General features: G+C 46.0%; 1 protein-coding gene across 1 annotated transcript; it reads left to right on the top strand.

The window, feature by feature from the left end:
* Positions 1–1,058: 1,058 nt before the first annotated feature.
* On the top strand, positions 1,059–27,118 carry LOC311233597 (peripherin-2-like; the record flags this gene model as incomplete). Its single annotated transcript, XM_084320564.1, has 5 exons — positions 1,059–1,208; positions 15,267–15,509; positions 19,120–19,307; positions 21,734–21,980; positions 26,918–27,118. The coding sequence occupies 5 exons, from the start codon at positions 1,059–1,061 to the stop codon at positions 27,116–27,118; spliced, it is 1,029 nt and encodes a 342-aa protein (XP_084176690.1).
* Positions 27,119–27,437: the final 319 nt, after the last annotated feature.

The raw sequence follows: 27,437 nt of genomic DNA on the forward strand, positions 1-27,437 counted from the left end.
CACAACGTTGGTGTCAAAGTTCATATGTAATGGTATCTGTGTCTGTACATGTTCTTCTGCGTTTGTGTCTTTAAGACAGAGTCACTGGTGACTGTATTGCTCCAGTGTTAATGCCATAATCATATCTGTCTCTCTGTCGTGTTCAATTAGTTTTGTTATCCATGTCCCTAGATCTCTATGTGGAGGTGTGTGTGGGGGGGGGGGGGGGGGTGTAGCTTTGCTGAGCAAGACAATGGCTTGTTTAATAGGATAGGTAGGTATTAGGGGTAAGAGGCTCCTCCAGGTCAGTTTTGGTGAATGCAGTGTGCCAAATCCGGTATGTCGGGGCAGTGCAGGGCGGTCTAGAGGTGACATCTGGACCATTTTCAGCCAGGGGATGGCGACCACTCGGGTGAATAATTTTTTTTAAAAGACAGATGTCAATTAATCCCAGATACACCGACTGAGATGTAATCATTGTTTTGTATCTTTTTTTCCCTGCTTCTATAGTTCTCTCCAACTCTCTGACTTTTGGATTAAAAAAACGTTCTCACTCGGATATTATTGATATATTCTTTTTAACTGTTTGGATTTTTAACCATTGATTTTCGAAGGTGTTATTTTTCTTCTTCAATCAATTCAGGGAGTGGATTATCTTCAAGAATCAAATGTCCTAAAGGAAACATTTGGCAACACATTCTCCCTATCCGGCCTATTTACAAAAACGCAGAGAACGAACACACTGCGACGAAAAGATAAAACCACAGTTTCACATCAGGTTGAATTGAAAAGGGGATTTGATCCAACCCTTTCTGTCTGTCCTCGTTACCCGTCCCGGTGCCCCCTATTCTCCCGGTCCCTCCTGTTTTCCCTCGCGCCCCCTGTTCTCCCTCGCGCCCCCTGTTCTCCCTCGCGCCCCCTGTTCTCCTGGTCCCTCCTGTTCTCCCGGTCCCTCCGGTTCTCCCGGTCCCCCCTGTTCTCCTTTGCGCCTCCTGTTCTGCCGGTAGGAGCGGAAGCCCTCGCGCCTCCTGTTCTGCCGGTAGTAGAGGAAGCCCTCGCGCCTCCCGCTCAGAGCCGTCATGGTGGTCGCGAAGATGAAGTTCCCGTTTGAGAAGCGCGTGCGCCTGGCGCAGGGTCTGTGGCTGCTCTCCTGCCTGGCGATGGCGTCCGGAGCCGTGACCTTCACCCTGGGCTGCTACCTGAAGATGGAGCTCCACCGGAGGGGAGAGGTACTTGGAGCTGTCGCTAACTAAAATAATAAAGTTAATAAAGATTAACCTAAAAAAATTATTTATAAAAAAAACACAACTTTTTCCAGGACTTTTTTCCACAACTGTTTTCCAGAACAGTTGTGGAAAAAAGTCCTGGAAAAAGTTTTTTTTTTTTAATCTTTATTTTAGTTTAATATTCTATACACTCTCACATACCTCTGTGTTATCATTGGAACTCATTCTGAGACCCCGAGAGTGCAATGCCGGCCGAATCCTGCTAGGTGGCAGGATTGCCTACCCTTATTTCACACTGTGTGTTACATTTTATATGGTCCGGGCGGAGAATTTGGACCCAGGCAAGTGAAACACTTCATCCGAGCACCTTGGAACACGTCCATCACACTTGATGCATATTTTGTACCATTTCATGTCGGGGACCCGATGGACATCAATACTGGAAATCGCGATCAGACAATTGGAATATTCTTTTTGCAATACCTCCTATCAAAGGTAAGGACTATATGACATCAATCCTACTTTGATCCTACAATGATTTCACATCGATCGCAACGATCAACGTATGTAGTATTCAAAACGTATGCCGTTGCTGACGATCAGAGCATCACAAAACGACCCCCCCCCCCCCCTTTGATGCCTTCATGATGAAACATAATACCTATTATATACCTTTGATTTAGAAATAATATCGTGTCCAGGCGAGCAACACGAACGACTTTCGAATTTGCAAATTTGAATGAAAGTTGACATATATATCAATCAATATATCAATATTAATGATACAATTTATATATTATCACCACTTCAAAGCAGGCGTAAAATGTTTAAGATTAACACGTTTGTTGTGTATTTTCTAATATGTGTCATACCAATAGAACTATCAATAGACATGGACACTAGACACTAGATTAGGCTTGATCTTGTAACACACATTTATTGATTTGTATTAAAGGCACATTTATTGGCTTGTATTAAAGGCACATTTACAAAATCACAAAAAGGGACAAGAACCAGTGATATCAATAATAATAAATAAAATAAAAGATTATTATTTATTTACATTCGACTGGTTTATAAAAAAAGATTATACCAGCTGGCTGCTGGTAGATTAGATTCAAATGTATTGTCATCATGCAGCACAAGTACAGTACAATGAAAAAAAGTTTGGCATCCAACCAGAGTGCAAATGTAGTGGTTAAGACATGCTTCCTGATAGGTCGAGTGGTTATTAAACACGTGCTTCCTCACAGGTTGAGTGGTTAAGACGTGCTTCCTGACAGGTCGAGTGGTTAAGTAGGGCTGTCCCCGAAGCCTGTTTTTGGGATTCGAACTTTGTCAAGGTTTTTCGAACGGACGTCCGAACCTTCGTTTTTAATTAAAAAATATTTTAAAAAGAAATAATTCCAAAAAAAGTATATATATATATATATATATATATATATATATATATATATATATATATATATATATATATATATATATATATATATATATATATATTATTATTATTTTTTTTTTATAAATATCCTCAAACTAAATCCTCAATTTGAATAAAGTGATTAATCTGATTAAATACATGTAAATCAACTTTCTTTAATGAATATAACAGTTTTAATACTGTAAGAGCCGCATTCAAGCTTATTTGTTTTGATTAATTGTGAACCTGTATTAATACTTTTCTCTGTTGCAGTGAGTGGGGTGCTTTGCTCAGGTGAATGGGGCGGGGCTGACGCTATAAGCCACAGGTGCGGCGTGTGACGGCTGAGCAGCAGGCAGCAGCAATACTGTCATTGACACGCAACGCAGACGCAACCTTTTTGTTACTAAGATTATTAGGATCTCTTGTTTTATTTTTATGTACGATATTGTTTTCATGTTTTGTTCTTGCTGGACCATTAAAAGAGCAAAAGGAACAACAAAAACGTGCAGTGATTTTTGTTCTGCGACTGCGAGTCTGACACTGCTTCCCAACCTACAAGTGGAAGATTCAAATAGGTTATAAGACAAACCTGTTTGGATTTTGGCCACTACATCAAGTCAATGACAATATTGCTGCTGCCTGCTGCTCTGAAAGCATGTAGTTTCTCCCGCTGTGTCCAGAGCGTTCGTGGATGCGTCCTGGTAGGAGATATGTAAGCAGCAAGGAAAATCCTGCTGATGACGCCTCGAGAGGAATGAGTGCAGTCAAATTCATGCAGCAAAGAAGATGGATACATGCTCCAGAGTTCCTATGGAAGCCAAAGAAAAGCTGGCCCGTGGAAAAATCATTGACCTCCGAGCCACTGTCGCAAATTGACCCAGAGGTCAGGAAAAACGCTGCTGTATTCACAACAGTAGCAAGCATTGAAACTCCCACAGACCATCTTATTTCATACTTCTCTGATTGGATGAGGCTACTTAAAGCAGTGGCATGGTATCTCAAGGTGAAGAAGGCTCTGATGTTGACCGCCAAAAAGCGCAAAGAGCTTTCCCCAGGTCACAGCCACACACGCTCGAGCAGCCAAAGGATGAGCACCGAGCTAAGCGCTTTCAGGACCACACTTGGTGGACAACTCCTCACAGTGGAAGACCTCTCACAGGCAGAGAGGTCCGTCATCACCTACGTTCAAAAGCAATCCTTCCCAGTGGAAATGGCAGCGCTGGAAACCTCTCCATTCAGAGTGCAGAAGAGCAGTAGGATCTATAGGCTCGATCCTATACTGGATGGAGGCATCATGAGAGTAGGCGGCCGCCTACACAGATCTGCAATGCCTGATGAGACCAAACATCCTTATATTCTGCCCAAAGATGCTCACACTTCAGATCTCCTACTACGACACATCCACGAACGCTCTGGACACAGCGGGAGAAACTACATGCTTTCAGAGCTCCGTAAAAAGTATTGGGTTTTAAAGGGAAACTCGGCAGCAAGGAAAATAGTCTCTAAGTGTGTTGTGTGTCGGCGTGTGAGAGGCAAGACAGGTGAGCAGAAAATGGCCGATTTGCCACAAGAAAGAGTCTTACCTGACCTCCCTCCTTTCACCAACGTCGGATTGGACTACTTTGGACCGCTTAAAGTGAAGCGAGGAAGGAGTATTGTTAAACGGTATGGAGCCCTGTTTACCTGCATGAGTAGCAGAGCTGTACATCTGGAGGTGGCTTACTCATTAGACACGGACTCATGTATTCATGCTCTGAGAAGATTTGTTTGCAGGAGAGGTCAGGTTAAGCATATCAGATCGGACAACGGTACAAACCTGGTGGGTGCCCAAGCTGAGCTCAAAAAGGCCATGAGTTCTGTAACTGAGGGGTACAATTCCCTGACTGTATTGATAAGTATGGTATCATTAAACCACTACCTGCTTTATGTACTTTAAATACTGGCCACACAGTACATGATGTAGATATGATGAACACTTTCCCACCTGATGAAACGAAGTCCACACAAATGTATAAATCGAATATTTTATATAGCAAAGGGTATATACAACGTTCACTTAATGACATTTATGATTTGAATGCACTTGTAAGGCAAATGAGTATTCGTAGGCAAATCAACATTGAATGTCCAATCTCTGGTTACGCAGGGAGCAAGTATACAACCTGGTTCTTTAGGGAACTATAGCGATGGTACTTAAATGATTATAGCTGGATACACTAAAGGGGGGTCCCGCTGGTTGTAAGTCAGTAGGGGGGGGGGGGTTAGGAGAGCCGCTGGCGATATCCCATCTGGCCGACGATTTCTTGGGAGAATTCAGAGTGCTGAACACGGTGCCCACAGAACCTCGGTCCGCAGATGAATACAGCTGGGCCCTCTTGTAGACGGTCGCTGCCGGTCCACAACGAAGAGACGTGAGGCGACCTCACTCGGGGTAGAGCGCCGTCTCACCTGGACTCCTCTCGGGGGGGTAGTTCCAACACTCAGCAGTGTTGGCCGTTATCCATGGCATAATCAAAGCACCCAAAGCACGTAGATAATCCAAGCCGTGTAAGGCTCGCCATCGTCCGGGTAAAGTAATCCAATGTACAGGTCCACTCGTCCTGGCCCAGAGCTCCTCGGATGCAAGCACCACACGTGGTCTGCCCAGCCTGGTTAAGACTCTAGATAACGCCAGGAACGATGGGGGTACTGCTCACTCTATAACTCTAACCGAACGATGCACCATACATAATAGACTATTATTAACTTAATAGAAATACGTCCCACTCGACGGTATAGTGCCAAACTATGACAATTCAACTATTAATCCACACGATGTCTCAATGCCTATTCTGAGGCCAAGTAGGCCATACTGCACCACACGTGCATCGTGGGTGAGGCTTCACGTCTGTTACTAGGTTGGAGGGTAAAGGACTAATGGACTAAAAAGAAAGTTCTACTTTACTTGCGCCATATATATATGCGCTGTGAACAAATAGTACCATTCGTATTTCGCCAGACGTATTCCTACGCGGAACCGGGCTTGTAACGACATGTTCGTCGGCACGATTGAACTTGAACCAAGGGGCTTGGCTGCTGGCGCCAGGTTCTTGTCCAATGGTAGAATGAAACTATTATGGGCTGTTAGTAGACTAAAGGGATATTCAGTGTATATGTACAAGGAATATACAGGGGATATCAAACGATATACAAATACTATTAGATATATATCCATAAATAAATATATATATTCGGTTTAATCTGATCCTTCACAACAGCCGCCCCCTAATTAGTCCCACCTAATTAGCTAAGCAGAGACAGATTAACCGCACTGTCTACCACTCAAGGTCCGCTGTAAGGGTCAGTCAACTCACAAAGTCATGGGGTCATGGTCGTCATCGATAGTGTCTGGGAGTCTGGGCAGTTCTATTAGCCTCGCCACGGGTCGTGTGTAAGTTCGCCCTTGGACGAGCACTTCAGCTGCTCGGACCTTGCCATCGGCACCGGTGATCACTTTGCTTACGCGGCCAGCCGGCCACATAGCTCTGGGTAGTGACTGGTCGACAATCATGACGACTGTTCCTTCTGTCAAACTGTCTCTCTCTTTTACCCACTTCTGGCGGGTCTGTAGAGACGGCAGGTAGTGGAGTAGAAAGCTGTTCCAAAACTTGTCAGCTAGTACTTGACTGTACCTCCACATTCTTCGGCCGTTCGCTTCTTCAGGCCTGTACATTGTCTGGGGTAGCGCGGGGTCCAGCCGCACCATCAAGAGTGTGTTGGGGGTGACTGGGTCGACATCTGCTACATCACTGGAGACGTAGCCGAGGGGCTTGGAGTTCAATACTCCCTCGATCTCCGTGAGGACCGTCATTAGGACTTCTTCCGCCACAGTCTGGGCCCCAAGCACGGCGTACAGGACTGTCCCCATAGAACGTACTTCTCGTTCCCAGGTTCCACCGAAGTGGGGTGCGTTCGGGGGATTAAACTGGAAGTCAATCTGGGATGGAGCGAGGTGGGTCTTAAGTTCTGGGCCCATAGCTTGGAAGCTCTCTCTCAGCTCTCTTTCTCCGCCTTTGAAGTTTGTCCCGTGATCAGACAACAATGTAGACGGTTTTCCTTTCCGTGATGTGAATCTTCGGAAGGCCATAAGGAATGAGTCTGTGCTCATGGTTGAAAGGAGTTCGATATGTATCGCTCTGGTGGTCATGCATTTGAATACAATACCCCACCGCTTCTCGGTTCCTCTTCCTTTCTTTATATACAACGGGCCAAAACAGTCCATGCCTGTGGAGTGGAATGGCTTGTCGCCGAGTCGGAGGCGACAGGGAGGTAGGTCAGCCATCCGGGGTATGCTGGGCAGCGCGCGCCACTTTCGGCAGTCTAGACAGGTTCGCTGGAAGCGTCGCACCGCTTCTCTTCCTTGAAGTATCCAATAGCGACGTCTGATCTCCGCGAAGACTCTCTCTGCTCCTGCGTGGTGTACATCCTCGTCGTATTTCTTTATGATCAGCTCTGTGACCTTGTGTCGGCTGTTCAAGACTATCGGGTACTTAACGTCATCCGGTAGATCGGGGGCTCTCCGCAGACGACCACCCACTCTGATGAGATTATGGGCGTCGCTCTCGGGTGCCAGGTGGAGCAGTCTGCTGTCTGATGGGACGGGCTTTCCTCCCTGTAGACAGTCTAGCTCATCGGGGAACGAGTCTCTCTGGGCTCGTTGTAGTAGAAGAAGTTCTGCTTCTTCGTAGTCAGCTGCTGAAATGTCGGCAGTGGACTGAATCTCTGGGTGGTGCCACAGGAATGTCTTTTGCTGCGCACTCTGTAGGGTAATGCAATCATCTATGTTGGGGTCTGTGGAGGCGACTGTGCTCAGTCCACAGAACATAGGTTTCTTGTTCTCAGCCTCCTCTTTACTCGCTTCCCGTGGGGTGGGCGTAGGCCACTCTTCTTCCGGGAGCTTGAGGAATTCTGGTCCGTCACTGTAGATGTTGCGACGGGTGAGGTCATCTAGGGACATTCCCCGGGTGATGACGTCAGCTGGGTTGTGTTTGGTGTCCACATACCGCCAGCTCGCTGCTTCTGTTAACTCTTGAATCTCGGTGACTCTGACTCCCACGAAGACCTTGTATCTGCATGAATCAGACTTGATCCATGTGAGTACTGTCGTGGAATCTGACCACAAGATTGTTCTGTGCACCGGAATGGTGAGTTCACATTGGATTAACGTGGCTAGATGCGCTCCTGCTAGGGCTGCGCAGAGCTCTAGACGCGGGATAGATTGTTGCTTTCGTGGGGCTATTCTTGAGCGAGCCAGGATGAAAGCAGTGTGTATCTCTCCTCCCTTCTCTTGGGCACGCAAGTAGGCCACCGATCCATAGGCTACTTCGGAGGCGTCACTGAAGACGTGTAGATCCATCTTGCATGTCTCTGGCCTCACTGTGGGTGGGAAGTAGCTGCGGCGTATATTGACGCCTGGGAGTGAGCGGAGCTCCGTCTCCCACTCTCTCCATGTGGAGGCAAGGTGTGCGGGTATTGGGTCGTCCCAGCCCTGGTCCTTGTCCCATAGTGCTCGTACAATCATCTTTGCCCTGGTGGTGTAAGGTAGAATACATCCCAACGGGTCATATTGTCTGGCGAGTGTTCTGTACACACTCCGTCTGGTGGTCGGTATCGCCGTCGACCTTCCCTGCTCCGTGGTCAGGGGTTTGTGTCTATAGTGGAGCAAGTCTGTTTTGAAGCGCCAGACTAGTCCTAGTGTCATTTCTTGGGCTTCTCCTGGGATTGTCGCCATCCAGGTCTCGCTGCTGGCAGCCTTGTCCGCGGGGGAGAGGCTGCGCAATACGTGCGGGTCACTGCTGGCCCACTGCCTGAGATCAAAGCCGCCTTTGATCAGGGAGGCGCGGAGCAGCGCACGGCGTCGCCAGTCAATCTTCGTTACGTGTCCCGCTGTGATTAGCTTCTCAATCTCAGCGCGGTACACACTCTCTTGAGCGGGGTCTTTGGCTAGGCGCCGCTCTGTGTTCAATAGATACCGCTCCGTGGCGTCTTTCTTTGCGTGAAAGGTGGGCATTCCCTCTCGCCTCAGGAGTGGAGTTGCGTATCTCATCACTCCGCCGACTGTGACTCTCTTTGTCCCTTGCTCGAGGAGGTTTATGGCGTAAATGTCTTCTTTAGAACGAATGTCTTTCTTTTCGTTCTTAAAGGGCATTGTCTCTAGTGTCCATAGCCTCTCGACATGCTGCAGGAGAGTGGTGTCTTCTTCTGTCGCTCTGGAGTGGAGGCAGCTAGTGGCTGCTGTTCGGTTGAGAGATTTAGCGAGGGGGCCTTGTAGTGTCCACCCTAGGCGGGTCTCGACTGCTGCAGGACAGCCTCGGGGTCCTGTATGGACCCGGTCAATCGGGATGATGAGGTCTGCATGGTCGGAGCCTATCAGCAGGGTCGGGGTGGCGCCGTCTATGAGCGGGATAGGTAGTTGACGCAGGTGCACATATTTATCCATCAGCTTGGCGATGGGGTAGGTGTACTGCGATAGTCCTATTTCTTGGCTGGTGAAAGCATTTGTAATCCTATACCGTCGCTCTGGCTGCCCGCTTGCTGCGATAGTGAATGAGACATTCTCGCCCTTTATCGTCTTTAAATCTCTTCTTATTGTCCGAATCGTCATTTGGTTCTCGCTCCCCCGCAGTCCCAGCTGGGCCGCAGCGGACGCGAGCAGAAGGGTCTTCTCTGACCCGTCATCAAGGACGGCGTAAGTGTCCATGACTTTATCTTGGTAGCTCAATGTCACACGGACTACCTTTAAGAGCACTTGGGCGCCGCTGCTGCTGGCGGGGTCAATGTACATGACACTTGCCTTGGTGCTGCTCGATGGTGCAGGTGCAGGCCTTCTTCTGTTACTGTCGTGTAGTACATCTAGATGGGCTCCGTCACACCGACTGCACCTCTTCTTTAGGCGGCATTCGGCTGCCATGTGACTGCGCGCACATCGGTAACAGCGCCTGTTGGACTTTATCCATTGACTCACTTCTTCTGCATTCATCTTTGCGAACAGGTCACATTGTGACAGCCAGTGTTCCTTCTCGCAGTAGGGGCACACCATCTTCCACTTCTCTTTTCTCGAGGGGGTACTGTGGTTCTTACTGCTCGGTACTGATTCTGATTGGTGCATGACAGTCACCGATCTTCTTCCATCGTTTATTCTCCTGGGTCCCTCTCTGGAGCTTGGTGTGCTCCGCACGAACGTATCCAGTCGTAAGCTGCTGACTTCTCTCGCCAGGAAGTCGGCTAGATCGAGGAGGGATGGTTCGGGACCGTTAGGATCACGGTGGTCTCTCTGCCGCCTGAAGCGCTCTTGTCTGGCGGGTGGCAGCTTCTCTAAAATCCTCTCGACGTTAGAGTTGGCGTATAGCTCGTGCATACCCTTTTCCCGTTGTGCTCCCAGCATCCCTACCAGGGACTGCACTTTTATAGACAGGTCGTCTAATGAGCGATTGTCTGTTGCTGGGGGTAGGCGATCAATATGCCTTATCTCTTGGATTACGTAATCCCATATACGTCCATATCTCTGGTCCAGCGCTGCTAGAGCCGCGGTGTATGGGGTCGTAGAGGTGGCATAGGCTAGCGCTATATTGTGCGCTCGCGGTACTTTCAGGTGCTTCAGTAATATTGCATACTTGTGGCGTTCATCGGCGACATCCACCATCATTGTCTCTAAGCACATCCGGAGCTCCGTGTACTGTGCTCGATTCTCATAGGTGAAGTCTGGAAACGTCGGTGTGGCAATGTATGACGCCGTGGATGGCTGATACATCGGCGAGCGTTGGGGGAGAGACCTCCTAGGCGAGTCTCCTCTTGCGCCTCTCTGTGGGCTGGTACCGGCAGGGTACCATGGCCCGCTGGTCCAGGTGCTATTCCTCGGGGCTGGTCGTGCGTCGTGCTCACCCGTAAATAGAGTTGGGGGTCTGTAGCGCAGCTCCGCGGGGGTATAGCCTGGGCTGTACTGGACCTCCTGGTCCGGTGGAGTACTGTGCTGTCGTCGGGCTTGGTTCTCCTCCTCTCCCTCTTCTTCTTCTATCAGGTCCTCTAGATCCTGTAGTCGTTTATTTAGCTTCTCCGCAGTGTATGCTGCTCCTTCCTTGTAGCTGGGTCTCGCTTGGACCGGTCTGGGAAGGGGGTCTGCGGGGGGTATAGGCTTGGTCTGTTGGTCAAGTTCAGGGTCGCTTGCTCGGTTAGGAGACGCTGCCCTTGACTGTTGTCTCGACGAGTTCCTTGAACCCCTGGCGGAGGGAGAGGGTGTTGCCTTGAGGATCAGCTGCTCCATTAGCTGCGCTTGTAACTTGTCGCGCTCGGCTTGTAGTCTGTCGCGCTCGGTTTCGCGCTGGATGAGAGCGAGGTCGCGCTGGTTGAGAGCGAGGTCGCGCTCTGCCTCTCTTTGGGCACCGTCAGCGGCGCGCTGGGTGTCTGCTCGGTCTCTTGCCATATTCTCTTCCGTCTGAAGGCGTCTCATCTCCAGGCGTATGCGCTCTTCTTCGCTCCGTTGCTGTGTCTGGAGTCGATCGCGTTCACCCTGAAGTCGATCGTGTTCACCCTGAAGTCGATCGCGTTCGGTAGAGGCTGTCAGGCTGACGAGGAACGCCTGTGATAGCATCCTCTCCGCTTCGCTGGGGGAAGACGGTTGTAGAGGTGAGCCGCTCCTGGCTGTACTCGTTGGGGAGTCCTGGAGCTCTATTTCCTCGGCGCTCTCCTCCTCTTCTTCCGTGCAGAGTTCTCTCTCTGTAGGGTTGTCTTCCTCCCGGGGCTGGTCGGGGACTACTTCTTCGGTATTGGCGGGGGGTAAAGGCATGTCAGCTCCCTCCTGGTCCCCACCGTGAGCTTGGTCAGTTACATTAGAACCCACTAGGGCCTCTGTGGTCGGGGTAACCTGGTCGTTAAGGGCAGACATAATTTTACTTTCTACTTTTACCGCGTTTACCGTTTGTCGAAGGCTAGGTAGTTGACTGACAGCGTAATCCTCTAAGTACTGAGGTGTCTGTCGTCTGCGCCGCGGGCGTTCTACGTTAGGAGGACCGTTTCGTGGAGTGTTCATCATAGGCCATTTCAATATTAATAACACTATATTAATATTACACTAGTTACCCTCCGGCTCGAAGGACCAATTGTAACTGAGGGGTACAATTCCCTGACTGTATTGATAAGTATGGTATCATTAAACCACTACCTGCTTTATGTACTTTAAATACTGGCCACACAGTACATGATGTAGATATGATGAACACTTTCCCACCTGATGAAACGAAGTCCACACAAATGTATAAATCGAATATTTTATATAGCAAAGGGTATATACAACGTTCACTTAATGACATTTATGATTTGAATGCACTTGTAAGGCAAATGAGTATTCGTAGGCAAATCAACATTGAATGTCCAATCTCTGGTTACGCAGGGAGCAAGTATACAACCTGGTTCTTTAGGGAACTATAGCGATGGTACTTAAATGATTATAGCTGGATACACTAAAGGGGGGTCCCGCTGGTTGTAAGTCAGTAGGGGGGGGGGGTTAGGAGAGCCGCTGGCGATATCCCATCTGGCCGACGATTTCTTGGGAGAATTCAGAGTGCTGAACACGGTGCCCACAGAACCTCGGTCCGCAGATGAATACAGCTGGGCCCTCTTGTAGACGGTCGCTGCCGGTCCACAACGAAGAGACGTGAGGCGACCTCACTCGGGGTAGAGCGCCGTCTCACCTGGACTCCTCTTGGGGGGTAGTTCCAACACTCAGCAGTGTTGGCCGTTATCCATGGCATAATCAAAGCACCCAAAGCACGTAGATAATCCAAGCCGTGTAAGGCTCGCCGTCGTCCGGGTAAAGTAATCCAATGTACAGGTCCACTCGTCCTGGCCCAGAGCTCCTCGGATGCAAGCACCACACGTGGTCTGCCCAGCCTGGTTAAGACTCTAGATAACGCCAGGAACGATGGGGGTACTGCTCACTCTATAACTCTAACCGAACGATGCACCATACATAATAGACTATTATTAACTTAATAGAAATACGTCCCACTCGACGGTATAGTGCCAAACTATGACAATTCAACTATTAATCCACACGATGTCTCAATGCCTATTCTGAGGCCAAGTAGGCCATACTGCACCACACGTGCGTCGTGGGTGAGGCTTCACGTCTGTTACTAGGTTGGAGGGTAAAGGACTAATGGACTAAAAAGAAAGTTCTACTTTACTTGCGCCATATATATATGCGCTGTGAACAAATAGTACCATTCGTATTTCGCCAGACGTATTCCTACGCGGAACCGGGCTTGTAACGACATGTTCGTCGGCACGATTGAACTTGAACCAAGGGGCTTGGCTGCTGGCGCCAGGTTCTTGTCCAATGGTAGAATGAAACTATTATGGGCTGTTAGTAGACTAAAGGGATATTCAGTGTATATGTACAAGGAATATACAGGGGATATCAAACGATATACAAATACTATTAGATATATATCCATAAATAAATATATATATTCGGTTTAATCTGATCCTTCACAACAAGTTCACTAAACGAAGGAAAAATCCAAGGCGCTTTGCACCCCGAAGGAATCCAGTGGAGTTTCAATCCACCAGCGGCCTCACATTATGGTGGAGTCTGGGAGAGACTCATAAGATCTGTCCGTCAGGTGCTGACCTCCACTCTCAATCAGCAGACCCTCGACGATGAAGGCCTACAAACCATCTTCTGCGAGGTAGAGGCCATCCTCAATAACCGTCCTCTCTCCACCGTGTCCTCGGATCCACAAGACCTGGAACCATTGACTCCCAATCACATCCTCCTGCTAAAAACGCAACCCATCATACCTCCGGGAACGTTTCAGAGGTCTGACCTCTACGCCAGGCGCCGCTGGAAGCAGGTCCAGTACATGGCGGATCTGTTCTGGCATAGATGGACACAAGAATACCTTCTGCTACTCCAAGAGAGACAGAAATGGAACACCGTGAGAAAAAACTTTAACATTGGAGATGTCGTCCTGGTAGTTGACCCAACTGCTCCACGGGGGTCGTGGCCGCTAGGCAGAGTACTGGAGACCAAGCCTGATGCAAGAGGTCTGACCCGTGCAGTGAAGCTCCAGACGAAAACGTCCATTATTGATAGGCCCATAGCTAAGCTGTGCCGCCTTCTGGAGAATGAGGAATAACAGTTCTTCATCAATCAACATCAAAAAGGGATGTAATGTATATACTTTATTTTTCTAAATTCATTTGTTGATAGTTATACGGCTCTCTTTATTTAGTTTGAGTAATTGATTCCTAGAGAACCCATAGACTGACGCATAGATATACACCCATAGACTAATACATATACATACACCCATGATACATATATATACACCCATAGACTAATACATAGACATACACGCATAGACTGATACCTGGAGATATACACTCTTTGCCACTTTGGATTACAGTTTTTAGTTTTTTCTGATTTGACTGACCTAGCGATCATAAAGATCCCTCCTTAAGGCTATGTGCTAGTAACCTCTGGCCCTAGGATACGGTTAAACAGTTCTTCTTTCAACATCAACAAGGGATGTAATGTATATACTATATTTTCTAAATTAATTTGTTGATAGTTTTACGGCTCTTTATTTTGTTTGAGTAATTGATTCCTAGAGAACAATTAGGGGCCGGTGTAAGAGCCGCATTCAAGCTTATTTGTTTTGATTAATTGTGAACCTGTATTAATACTTTTCTCTGTTGCAGTGAGTGGGGTGCTTTGCTCAGGTGAATGGGGCGGGGCTGACGCTATAAGCCACAGGTGCGGCGTGTGACGGCTGAGCAGCAGGCAGCAGCAATACTGTCATTGACACGCAACGCAGACGCAACCTTTTTGTTACTAAGATTATTAGGATCTCTTGTTTTATTTTTATGTACGATATTGTTTTCATGTTTTGTTCTTGCTGGACCATTAAAAGAGCAAAAGGAACAACAAAAACGTGCAGTGATTTTTGTTCTGCGACTGCGAGTCTGACACTGCTTCCCAACCTACAAGTGGAAGATTCAAATAGGTTATAAGACAAACCTGTTTGGATTTTGGCCACTACAAATACTATAATATTAGTGTAGCCTAATCTTTATCTGCAACTGTGAAGAAAAACCCCATTGCTTTAAACAGAATGAGTAGACAAAAATAAATGAATAAAAAAAGATATATATTATTAAAATGTTTAAATTCGAATGTTGATTTAGAATTCGAATGCCAACGTAATGAACGAAGGTCAGAACGTTCGAACATTTGGGCTCAGCCCTATGGTTAAGACATGCTTCCTCACAGGTCGAGTGGTTAAGAATATTAATCGGCCGCACTTTATTTGAAAACAGCCAATCAAATCTCCATCAATGGAAAATTAACCCGCCCATACCCATGCTGATTGGTCCTTGTTCAAGACTAGAAAGCGGGGATCTTTGATACCTGCTATCAGAAGAATAGACTGTCAGAAAAAAGGTTTTACTTTTACTTTTTAGTACATTTAAAAGTAGAAACTTTTTTTAACTTTTACTCAAGTGTGTTTTTAGCCAGATACTCTGACTTTTACTTGAGACGGTACCCATACTTTCACTTAAGTATCATTTCTGGGTACTTTTTACACCCCTCCTCACAGGTCATGGACAACATGGAGATCCACATGGTGCCGAACGCCCTCATGGTCGTCGGTCTGGCCTCCATGGGGATCAACTACTTCGCCGGGCGGATTTGCCAGGACGCCCTGGACGCCGGGCGCTTCGCCCGCTGGAGCTCCTTCATGAAGCCCTACTTCGGAGGCTCCTGCTTCTTCACCACCCTCATGCTGCTGACCGTCCTCCTGAGCTACGCCATGAAGGGCAGCCTGGAGTTCTCCCTGAAGGTTAGAATTAGAATAATAAGTAAGGGATAATGTATAGCTACGAGGTCATTAGAGAGTTCCCATGTTTGTAGTGCTGCAAAAAAGCAGACATGGGGGAAAATAGACGTCAGTGAAGGTCAATTATTTTGCGACAATGACCGAGTATAGCTATACATTATCCCGCTTATTACATGGCTAACTTACTAACAATATACCTAATTCATTTTACACCATCGACAAGACGAGATCAAATGCAGACGCAGTTGTTCTGTGGCTCTGTCAGCCCAAATAAAGTGATTATTATTATCGCCAGCAGCCGGCAGGTGTGTCTGATTGCACTGAAACAGTGTGTGTCAGTGGGCTTGATTGCTCCAGCTGCGAAAAACAATAATCACCGGTGGTTATCGAAAAATAATTCACCGCTGTCAGGGGCTATTGACCAATCACAATCAAGCATTTCGGCGAATGTGAAAATGCCATGTAATAAACAAAGCTAGTTACCTTGAATCGACAAATCCATTATTCATAAAGTCCTGCACATTAAAATGTGTAGATATGGTGTACATACAAATCCGTGCTAAGAGTAAAAGCCTACTACCTAGTATTCAATGGGTCTCCTTCCCGAATATTTTCCAAAGAGTTCTCTTGGAAGACTTATCTTGGAACCGACTGAGACAGAATCTACGACAAGTTCACTCTGAGTCCCCAACGCATGGGGAAGAGGTCTTAAGTGCCTCAAACTATCACAGCTGAGATGCCGCGATGAGGAATGTCACCGCTCTGAAACATGAACGCGCGTCCCCCATCTAGGTAATTTGCATACAAAACAACGCCTCCAGAGCTCCTTATAAGGCAGGCTCTGTGCCGTGTGCAAATGAAATCGAGAAAAGTCGAGGGTTTAGACACACCTGTCCAGCTCATTAAATGCAACTAATGATGCAGCCGTGTGAAAATTGTGGCGGAAGCGCTTTGCGACCGATCAGAATGAGATTAGATTAATGTATTGTCATCATATACAGAATACAGGCTACTACTCGTAACCACCTGCCGCAGCGGGCACACCCCCCGCCCCCACACACACACACACACACACACGCTCGCAGTACTGCATACGTGCGTAATGAATGAACGCAGTAGGCTTATATTATTCTAATGACTTGTTTTATTAGGAGATCGCAGATACAGTCCACCAGTCTGCTGCCCGACTCTGGCGGCCTTAATATGTGTACTGTACTTACTGTATAGGGCAGAGCATATATAGTATCTACTAAATCCTAATGAAACAAGTATTTAGAATAATATAAGTATACTGTTCATTCATTAGACACGTAGGCTATACTGGTGCACACAAGACTTATGGAATATTAATGCAGTAATTAAATGTATAATTAATCAATAAAACAGATATGTAACAAATAAGAAATACAAATTCCACAGAAGGCATTAAATAATTATTATTTTCAATCATTTCATAATAATTGCATAATTGCATAATATCTGAGTAATTAAAGTAATTATACATTTGTCCAAAATAGCTGGTTCAGATATGGTTTATCCAGCTGCCCTTATCATACAAATATTGTCATATTTATTTGAATTATGATGAAGTAATTAATTCCAAGGAGGCCTGTAGGGTTGACATGAAGGAATCACTATGATTCCTCCCAAATAAAGCCATTAACTCATTCAGCGCCGGAGCTTAATCCGTGAGATGGCGCTTGTACGCCACCACTGTAAGTCAATGGGGGCACTGCGAGACAGTCTCCGGCCTCTCGGACCAACAGTAGGGGGAAGTGCGCAACAACCAGGAAGGGGGTTGGGAATTGGCATAACGACTAACAGTGGGATGGGAGAAAAATCGTAAAAAGAAGGAGGGGGGAAAAGATAATAATAATAATAAAAAAAAATTTATAAAAAAAATAAATAAATAAAATAAACTTGTAGGTTAAACCCTACTCTTCAATTATGGGTAGTTTACATCATTGGTATCTAATTTAATTATTTATTTTTTTCCATTTGACGCCGGAAATGCCACTCCGAAAGGGGTAAAAAGGTCCACGCACAAATAACATGCACGCGCGAATCAAAAAAGCTTATCAGAGCTATCAGGGCCATGACGTCACGTCGGGTATCTTTCCCCTACTTCTGATCCACTACAAGGAGTTTTGACGAGTGCAGAAAGCTATTTCCTTGATCCAAATGGACGCCTTACAAGACGCAAATGGGTTTAATCGTCGGGAGACTTTGATGGACCAGCTACAACTGGTTGAAACAAGGTAGTTATAATGTTTTTAATGTCGTAAAAAATAACTACATTTACCACTAGGCAGCCTGTTGTTCAGTACAGCAGCGCTACTGGTCTGTGGGCTATCGCCTTATCCCCGACCCCGGGTCATAGTATCAAGCTGGCTATATAGCTGTGGCTAACGTTACCCCGCTAACGTTAGCATTATGTCTACTGTCGTGCATGTAAAAGAGTTTTGGGAACGAGTAAAATGTGTAGGTCCTCTTCTCAGACCTGTGAGGCAAAGCACTGCACACATCCACACACATCCTGCCGGCTAGCAAGCTATGCGCCCCGGCATGTTGATACGATAGTAGCCCCTTTAGCTGCACTCGGTGCATCAGTGACGATAGCTATGAGCTAACTAACGCTACAAGCTCAAACACCTTATAACTACTACTATTGTCGTGTCCATAAGTTCCTTGGCAGAATACTTGTGATGACAAAGGTATACAAAGAGGAGAGAACCATTTTAAATCGGGTGATGTTATGAGTTTCGGCTACCAAGCTAAGCTAAGCTACGTTAGCTAACTTAGCTAGCTTCTAACGGTGTATACACAATATGTACAACGACACAATGATTTTCATTAGTACAAATATGGTAACATGGTTGTGGCTTTTACAAATAGTGGTTAGCTTTAGAGATGGATGGCTATGATCACGGAGCAATAGTGTTGTTAGGTGAAACAGATACTTTTCATTCATTACTCCTCGGCTAGTAGTAGCAAGGCTCTCTGCCTGCCACTAGCTGTGTGTGACTCTCAGACTCTGTGTGTGTGTGTGACTCTCAGGTGCCCTGCACCTGCCGTGACGACATAATTTCGATTACACATGCACGTTATGAACCATTGATTAAAATATCCACGTACGTGGTGATTGTGTTGGGCAGACAAAATCTTTGATAAAAACGCTAAAACTGGGTCAATTTCAATATATTTTTTTTCTTCTTCATGAAAGTCACCGTTGGCCTAGTCCACATTGTTTATTGAACAAAAATACAACCTGCAAGTTGGCCTTTAAAGGATAAAATCATTCAGGAGTACAGTTTTGAGTAAAACATCAAACATTTGTTTTTTTCTTTCAAAGAATTATATCTTGCAGCATATTTTTCGTTTTTCTTTCTTATATTAAAATATATTTCGTCTTTAAGAATTTGTAAAGGACAGGCAAAAATAAGCATGTGCTTCAGCCTATTCCTTTTCTTCTGTCGTTGATTTTGGATTTTGTGTGTGAGCTTGCCTTGAATATATGTACATTCGTGATTTTTTTCTTTTCTTTTGCAAGTCCACACGGATGTGTTTGATTTGTCTGTAAGAAAAAAAAACTTCATTCATTCATTCATTCAAGGTGGGCCTGAAGAACGGCATCCGCTTCTACAGGGACACTGACACCCCGGGCCGCTGCTTCCAGAAGCAAACCATCGACCGGCTGCAGATGGAGTTCCACTGCTGCGGCAACACGGACTACAGGGACTGGTTCAACGTCCAGTGGATCAGCAACAGATACCTGGACTTCAACTCCGTGGAGGTGAAAGAGTGAGTGAGTTATCATTCAACTCTGAGGGGGTGAGAGAGTGAGTGAGTTATTATTCAACAACTCTGAGGAGGTGAGAGAGTGAGTGAGTTATTATCAAGGAGGTGAGAGAGTGAGTGAGTTATTATCAAGGAGGTGAGAGAGTGAGTGAGTTATTATTCAACAACTCTGAGGAGGTGAGAGAGTGAGTGAGTTATTATCAAGGAGGTGGGAGAGTGAGTGAGTTATTATTCAACAACTCTGAGGAGGTGAGAGAGTGAGTGAGTTATTATCAAGGAGGTGGGAGAGTGAGTGAGTTATTATTCAACAACTCTGAGGAGGTGAGAGAGTGAGTGAGTTATTATCAAGGAGGTGTGAGAGTGAGTGAGTTATTATCAAGGAGATGAGAGAGTGAGTGAGTTATTATCAAGGAGGTGAGAGAGTGAGTGAGTTATTATTCAACTCTGAGGAGGTGTGAGAGTGAGTGAGTTATTATCAAGGAGGTGGGAGAGTGAGTGAGTTATTATCAAGGAGGTGAGAGAGTGAGTGAGTTATTATCAAGGAGATGAGAGAGTGAGTGAGTTATTATCAAGGAGGTGGGAGAGTGAGTGAGTTATTATCAAGGAGGTGAGAGAGTGAGTGAGTTATTATCAAGGAGGTGAGAGAGTGAGTGAGTTATTATTCAACTCTGAGGAGGTGTGAGAGTGAGTGAGTTATTATCAAGGAGGTGGGAGAGTGAGTGAGTTATTATCAAGGAGGTGAGGGAGTGAGTGAGTTATTATTCAACTCTGAGGAGGTGTGAGAGTGAGTGAGTTATTATCAAGGAGGTGTGAGAGTGAGTGAGTTATTATCAAGGAGGTGGGAGAGTGAGTGAGTTATTATCAAGGAGGTAAGAGAGTGAGTGAGTTATTATTCAACTCCGTGGAGGTGAAAGAGTGAGTGAGTTATTATTCAACTCTGAGGGGGTGAGAGAGAGTGAGTTATTATTCAACTCTGAGGGGGTGAGAGAGTGTGTTAGGAATCCAGGTAAGAATGTTGAGTTCAAGTGTGGCACGAAAGAATGGAGACGGAGAGGGTGCTGCTCTTCTCGAATACGTGTTATTTTATTATCAGAACCACTTTGAGCAATAACAATACTTTACAAGGTAAAGCAATAGTAATACAAGGAAAGATACTTAGATAAACAACTTAAAGAAGCAAAGAGAGATCCGACTTCTCGACCTTAAGTAAGGGATAATGTATAGCTACGAGGTCATTGTCGCAAAATAATTGACCGACACAGAGTTTAAAATACCGAGCCGCCTCGGCGAGGTGTTTTAAACGTCAGTGAAGGTCAATTATTTTGCGACAATGATCGAGTATAGCTATACATTATCCCGCTTATTACATGGCTAACTTACTAACAATATACCTAATTCATTTTACATCGACTCGCAACACTGGTTCTGGCTGCGTTCTGGCTCCGCTCGTCGCTCCGCCCCCTGTCATCGCCGGCAGCAGAACACCGGCAGTGTCTAATTGCACTGAAACAGTGTGTGTCAGTGGGGCTTGATTGCGAACAGCTGCGCACAGCGGTCATTATTGTCCCACAGCGGTCATTATTGTCTGATAATGACCGCTGTCGGGGGGCTATTGACCAATCACAAGCAAGCATTTCGGCGAATGTGAAAACGCCATGTAATAAGCGAAGATAACTTCATGATAACCGGCGAGATATCCGACTTCTGCCCATGGACGGCTGTTCCCAGTAACACTGCTGAAGAACCGACAGAAAGAGAGAGGCAAAGTATTACTATAAAGGCCTCAATACAGCCAGCAGACCCAATCAGAACCAGTGACACAAACACAGGCAGGTGACAACAATCAGGGTAATTACAGAGACAGCAGGTGACGACAATCAAGATAATTACAGAGACAGAGTGAGAATTCCAGGATGACAGCAGAGCTTCCAATCCTGAATAGGGAGAGAAAGCCCAGACGTTACAAGAGTGAGTTATTATTCAACTATGTGGAGGTGAAAGAGTGAGTGAGTTATTATTCAACTCTGTGGAGGTGAGAGAGAGTGAGTTATTATCAAGGAGGTGAAAGAGTGAGTGAGTTATTATCAAGAGAGACAGAGAGAGAGCCATCTCATTTAAATGTCACAGAATAACCGTCACAACTAATGTCACACAGGGAGGTTATAGGTCATGTTCTTGTTGTCAAACTCATGGATGTGATTCTTTCCTCCTCCTCCTCCCCCTACTCTTCCCTCCTCCCTCATCCTCCCTCCTCCTCCTTCTCCTCCTCCTCCTCTTCTCTCCCTCTTCCTCCTCTTCTCTCCTCCTCCCCCTCCTCCCTCCTCTTCCTCCTCCTCCCTTCTCCTCCTCCTTCTCCCTCCTCCTCCTTCCTCCTCCCTCCTCCCCCTCCTCCTCCTCCTCCTCCTCCTCCTCCTCCTCCTCTCTCACAGTCGTATCAAGAGTAATGTAGACGGCCGTTACCTGGTGGACGGTGTTCCGTTCAGCTGCTGTAACCCTGGCTCCCCGCGGCCGTGTCTCCAGTACCAGCTGACCAACAACTCTGCCCACTACAACTACGAGCACCAGGCGGAGGAGCTCAACATCTACTTGCGGGGCTGCAGAGAGGCGCTGGTCCACCACTACATGGGTCTGATGGTCACCATCGGCCTGGTCGTGCTCACCGTGGTCCTGATCCAGGTACAGTAGCACCTCCTCATCCAGGTACAGTAACGCTGTGGTCCTCATCCAGGTACAGTAACACCTCCTCATCCAGGTACAGTAGCACCTCCTCATCCAGGTACAGTAACGCTGTGGTCCTGATCCAGGTACAGTAACGCTGTGGTCCTCATCCAGGTACAGTAACACCTCCTCATCCAGGTACAGTAACGCTGTGGTCCTCATCCAGGTACAGTAACGCTGTGGTCCTCATCCAGGTACAGTAACGCCTCCTCATCCAGGTACAGTAACACCTCCTCATCCAGGTACAGTAACGCCTCCTCATCCAGGTACAGTAACACCTCCTCATCCAGGTACAGTAACGCTGTGGTCCTCATCCAGGTACAGTAACGCCTCCTCATCCAGGTACAATAACACCTCCTCATCCAGGTACAGTAACACCTCCTCATCCAGGCACAGTAACCACGGCGACAGAATCCCTTTTAGACTTGAGCCACCGCAACAGTTTGCATACACTTTTCTGCTTTTCTTTTTTGGAGTGAGGTTCCACTGGGACACTTCTGCACTGGAGTGAGGTTCCACTGGGACACTTCTGCACTGGAGTGAGGTTCCACTGGGACACTTCTGCACTGGAGTGAGGTTCCACTGGGACACTTCTGCACTGGAGTGAGGTTCCACTGGGACACTTCTGCACTGGAGTGAGGTTCCACTGGGACACTTCTGCACTGGAGTGAGGTTCCACTGGGACACTTCTGCACTGGAGTGAGGTTCCACTGGGACACTTCTGCACTGGAGTGAGGTTCCACTGGGACACTTCTGCACTGGAGTGAGGTTCCACTGTGACACTTCTGCACTGGAGTGAGGTTCCACTGGGACACTTCTGAACTGGAGTGAGGTTCCACTGTGACACTTCTGCACTGGAGTGAGGTTCCACTGGGACACTTCTGCACTGGAGTGAGGTTCCACTGGGACACTTCTGCACTGGAGTGAGGTTCCACTGGGACACTTCTGCACTGGAGTGAGGTTCCACTGGGACACTTCTGCACTGGAGTGAGGTTCCACTGTGACACTTCTGCACTGGAGTGAGGTTCCACTGTGACACTTCTGCACTGGTGTGAGGTTCCACTGGGACACTTCTGCACTGGAGTGAGGTTCCACTGGGACACTTCTGCACTGGAGTGAGGTTCCACTGGGACACTTCTGAACTGGAGTGAGGTTCCACTGGGACACTTCTGCACTGGAGTGAGGTTCCACTGGGACACTTCTGCACTGGAGTGAGGTTCCACTGGGACACTTCTGCACTGGAGTGATGTTCCACTGGGACACTTCTGAACTGGAGTGAGGTTCCACTGGGACACTTCTGCACTGGAGTGAGGTTCCACTGGGACACTTCTGCACTGGAGTGAGGTTCCACTGGGACACTTCTGCACTGGAGTGAGGTTCCACTGGGACACTTCTGCACTGGAGTGAGGTTCCACTGGGACACTTCTGCACTGGAGTGAGGTTCCACTGGGACACTTCTGCACTGGAGTGAGGTTCCACTGGGGATTCCCCCCATTTTAGCCACACAGTGAAGATCAGTGATTATTACAGACAAACGTGTTTCATATCATAATATTCATTTGAACATTTAATGGTTATTATGGTTAGCGGTGGCACCAAGCGGTAGAATAGGAAGACTGCACCAGATGGAATAAGCTTTCATACATTAGAGCAGGGGTGTCAAACTCATTTTCACAGAGGGCCACATCAGCATTATGGTTGCCTTCAAAGGGCCAAAGACCGTATAAATGTTAATGTAATGTAAAATAAATGTAGCTACTCATTTACATATTGTTAAACATGTTGTTTCTGTATTTATTACTTATTCAAGTTATACATATTGCATATGCATTTGCATAGATGTAAAAATATATGTTAGCTTATGTTATTTTAACAAATAATTTTAGTTTATCAGAACCCCATATTACTCCATCAATCAATGATCAAACCATTCAAGTAAATAACAAAGAAGAATATCATCAAATACAAGCTATGACATTAAGTTTGTTCAAAACCTTTTTGTCACAGTGGGGCAGAACTAACAACTGTGAGCTGCAAAGAACACGTGGGACAGATGTAGCAGATGTTACAAAAACAAATGGCTGCACACAACCTTGCAGAGGCCATACATCCAACTAATGGAAGATAGTTTAATTAACTTTAATTAACAGATTGCAGAATGGGTACAGTACAGTACAGCTCAATACACACAATTGTTAAGGGGATGCAGACCAGAGAAAGACTTTCGACTTGTTTACATCAGGGTCCCCCATTTTCAATTCTTAATGAAATTGCTATTATGTGTCTGCATAATACAACTGTAACTGTACTCAAAAATAACAAAATAAGGGTTGTCTCAGTTCACAACTATATTGGTCAAGTTTTGGGTGGGACTTGTTATGTCGGTTATGTCACACAGCCAGTTTGCATCTGACAGTTCAGACAATATTTCTTCAACCCTTTGTTACCTATTCCGCCTGGATCTTTTTTGTATTTTGGGCTGTAAAATTGTCAAAGAATGTCTGAGGAGTAAGTGCTTTTGGCTTTTTTCCTTTGTTACTTCATCAATACCTCAGATGTTCAACATACATGTATGTGTAAGAATGTGTAATAACTAAGGCTGTCAAAGTTAAAGCTTTATTAACGCATTAACCCACAATTATTTTAACGCAGCTTTTTTTTAACCCAAGATTAATGTTTACATTTTTTTTTTTGTTTTTTTGTTTTTTTAACCAGGGCTCTTGGGGGGCCACATCAAATGACGTGGCGGGCCACATTTGGCCCGCGGGCCATGAGTTTGACACCTATGCATTAGAGTTTCAACACTGATGTATTCGGTATGACTCATAGTCATAATTAATCATAGGTAATTGTAATTACATGAGTGTAATAGCATTTGGAATAGGTCTTTCAAAATATATAACCTGTCCTCTGTAGTGTTATACTCTGTATATAACCTGCCCTCTGTAGCGTAGTTATACTCTGTATATAACCTGTCCTCTGTAGCGTTATACTCTGTATATAACCTGTCCTCTGTAGCGTTATACTCTGTATATAACCTGTCCTCTGTAGCGTTATACTCTGTATATAACCTGTCCTTTGTAGCGTTATACTCTGTATATAACCTGTCCTCTGTAGCGTTGTACTCTGTATATAACCTGTCCTCTGTAGCGTTATACTCTGTATATAACCTGTCCTCTGTAGCGTTATACTCTGTATATAACCTGTCCTTTGTAGCGTTATACTCTGTATATAACCTGTCCTCTGTAGCGTTATACTCTGTATATAACCTGTCCTCTGTAGCGTTATACTCTGTATATAACCTGTCCTCTGTAGCGTTATACTCTGTATATAACCTGTCCTCTGTAGCATTATACTCTGTATATAACCTGTCCTCTGTAGTGTTATACTCTGTATATAACCTGTCCTCTGTAGCGTTATACTCTGTATATAACCTGTCCTCTGTAGCGTTATACTCTGTATATAACCTGTCCTCTGTAGCGTAGTTATACTCTGTATATAACCTGTCCTCTGTAGCGTTATACTCTGTATATAACCTGTCCTCTGTAGTGTTATACTCTGTATATAACATGTCCTCTGAAGCGTTATACTCTGTATATAACATGTCCTCTGTAGCGTTATACTCTGTATATAACCTGTCCTCTGTAGCGTTATACTCTGTATATAACCTGTCCTCTGTAGCATTATACTCTGTATATAACCTGTCCTCTGTAGTGTTATACTCTGTATATAACCTGTCCTCTGTAGCGTTATACTCTGTATATAACCTGTCCTCTGTAGCGTTATACTCTGTATATAACCTGTCCTCTGTAGCGTTATACTCTGTATATAACCTGTCCTCTGTAGCGTTATACTCTGTATATAACCTGTCCTCTGTAGCGTTATACTCTGTATATAACCTGTCCTCTGTAGCGTTATACTCTGTATATAACCTGTCCTCTGTAGCGTTATACTCTGTATATAACCTGTCCTCTGTAGCGTTATACTCTGTATATAACCTGTCCTCTGTAGCGTAGTTATACTCTGTATATAACCTGTCCTCTGTAGCGTTATACTCTGTATATAACCTGTCCTCTGTAGCGTAGTTATACTCTGTATATAACCTGTCCTCTGTAGCGTTATACTCTGTATATAACCTGTCCTCTGTAGCGTTATACTCTGTATATAACCTGCCCTCTGTAGCGTTATACTCTGTATATAACCTGTCCTCTGTAGCGTTATACTCTGTATATAACCTGTCCTCTGTAGCGTTATACTCTGTATATAACCTGTCCTCTGTAGCGTTATACTCTGTATATAACCTGTCCTCTGTAGCGTAGTTATACTCTGTATATAACCTGTCCTCTGTAGCATTATACTCTGTATATAACCTGTCCTCTGTAGCGTTATACTCTGTATATAACCTGCCCTCTGTAGCGTTATACTCTGTATATAACCTGTCCTCTGTAGCGTTATACTCTGTATATAACCTGTCCTCTGTAGCGTTATACTCTGTATATAACCTGTCCTCTGTAGCGTTATACTCTGTATATAACCTGCCCTCTGTAGCGTTATACTCTGTATATAACCTGTCCTCTGTAGCGTAGTTATACTCTGTATATAACCTGTCCTCTGTAGCGTAGTTATACTCTGTATATAACCTGTCCTCTGTAGCGTTATACTCTGTATATAACCTGTCCTCTGTAGCGTTATACTCTGTATATAACCTGTCCTCTGTAGCGTTATACTCTGTATATAACCTGTCCTCTGTAGCGTTATACTCTGTATATAACCTGTCCTCTGTAGCGTAGTTATACTCTGTATATAACCTGTCCTCTGTAGTGTTATACTCTGTATATAACCTATCCTCTGTAGCGTAGTTATACTCTGTATATAACCTGCCCCCCCCCCCCCAGGCCTTGGTGCTGGTGAGCCTGCGGTACCTGCAGACCGCCATGGAGGCCGTGTCCGGCGAGGAGAACGCGGAGATGGAGACGGAGGGATACCTGCTGGAGAGAGGCGTGAAGGAGACCCTAAAGGAGTACCTGGAGCCCGTGCTGAAGTTCTTCCTGCTGGGCGAGGAGGTCACCCCCGAGGCCCAGTCTCCCGCCAGCTAGGAGGACAGGAAGCGAACCTTTGGTTTTTTCCGCAGATCGAAACCCGCTGTGTGCGATGATGTCCTATCGTTCAGAATGAGGACCGTGTGTGTAGACTCAGCCGCTCACCATCACGTTGGAACAAGCGCGGGAATTTAGCGGACGCAGGGCCGTGTCGAATGAGGCCCATGTAGACTCGACCACTAAATGATGCGGTTATTCCAACATAATTGTGGTTGAGTCTACACACGGTCCTCATTCTGAATGGTTGCATTTTCTACACAATGCATTATTTTTTATTGTACGTGATTATGTGAATGTGAGAAGAACACATCAAGGT

Source organism: Notolepis coatsorum, assembly GCF_963971535.1.
Source record: "Notolepis coatsorum genome assembly, chromosome: 8".
NCBI classification, from domain to species: Eukaryota; Metazoa; Chordata; class Actinopteri; order Aulopiformes; family Paralepididae; genus Notolepis; species Notolepis coatsorum.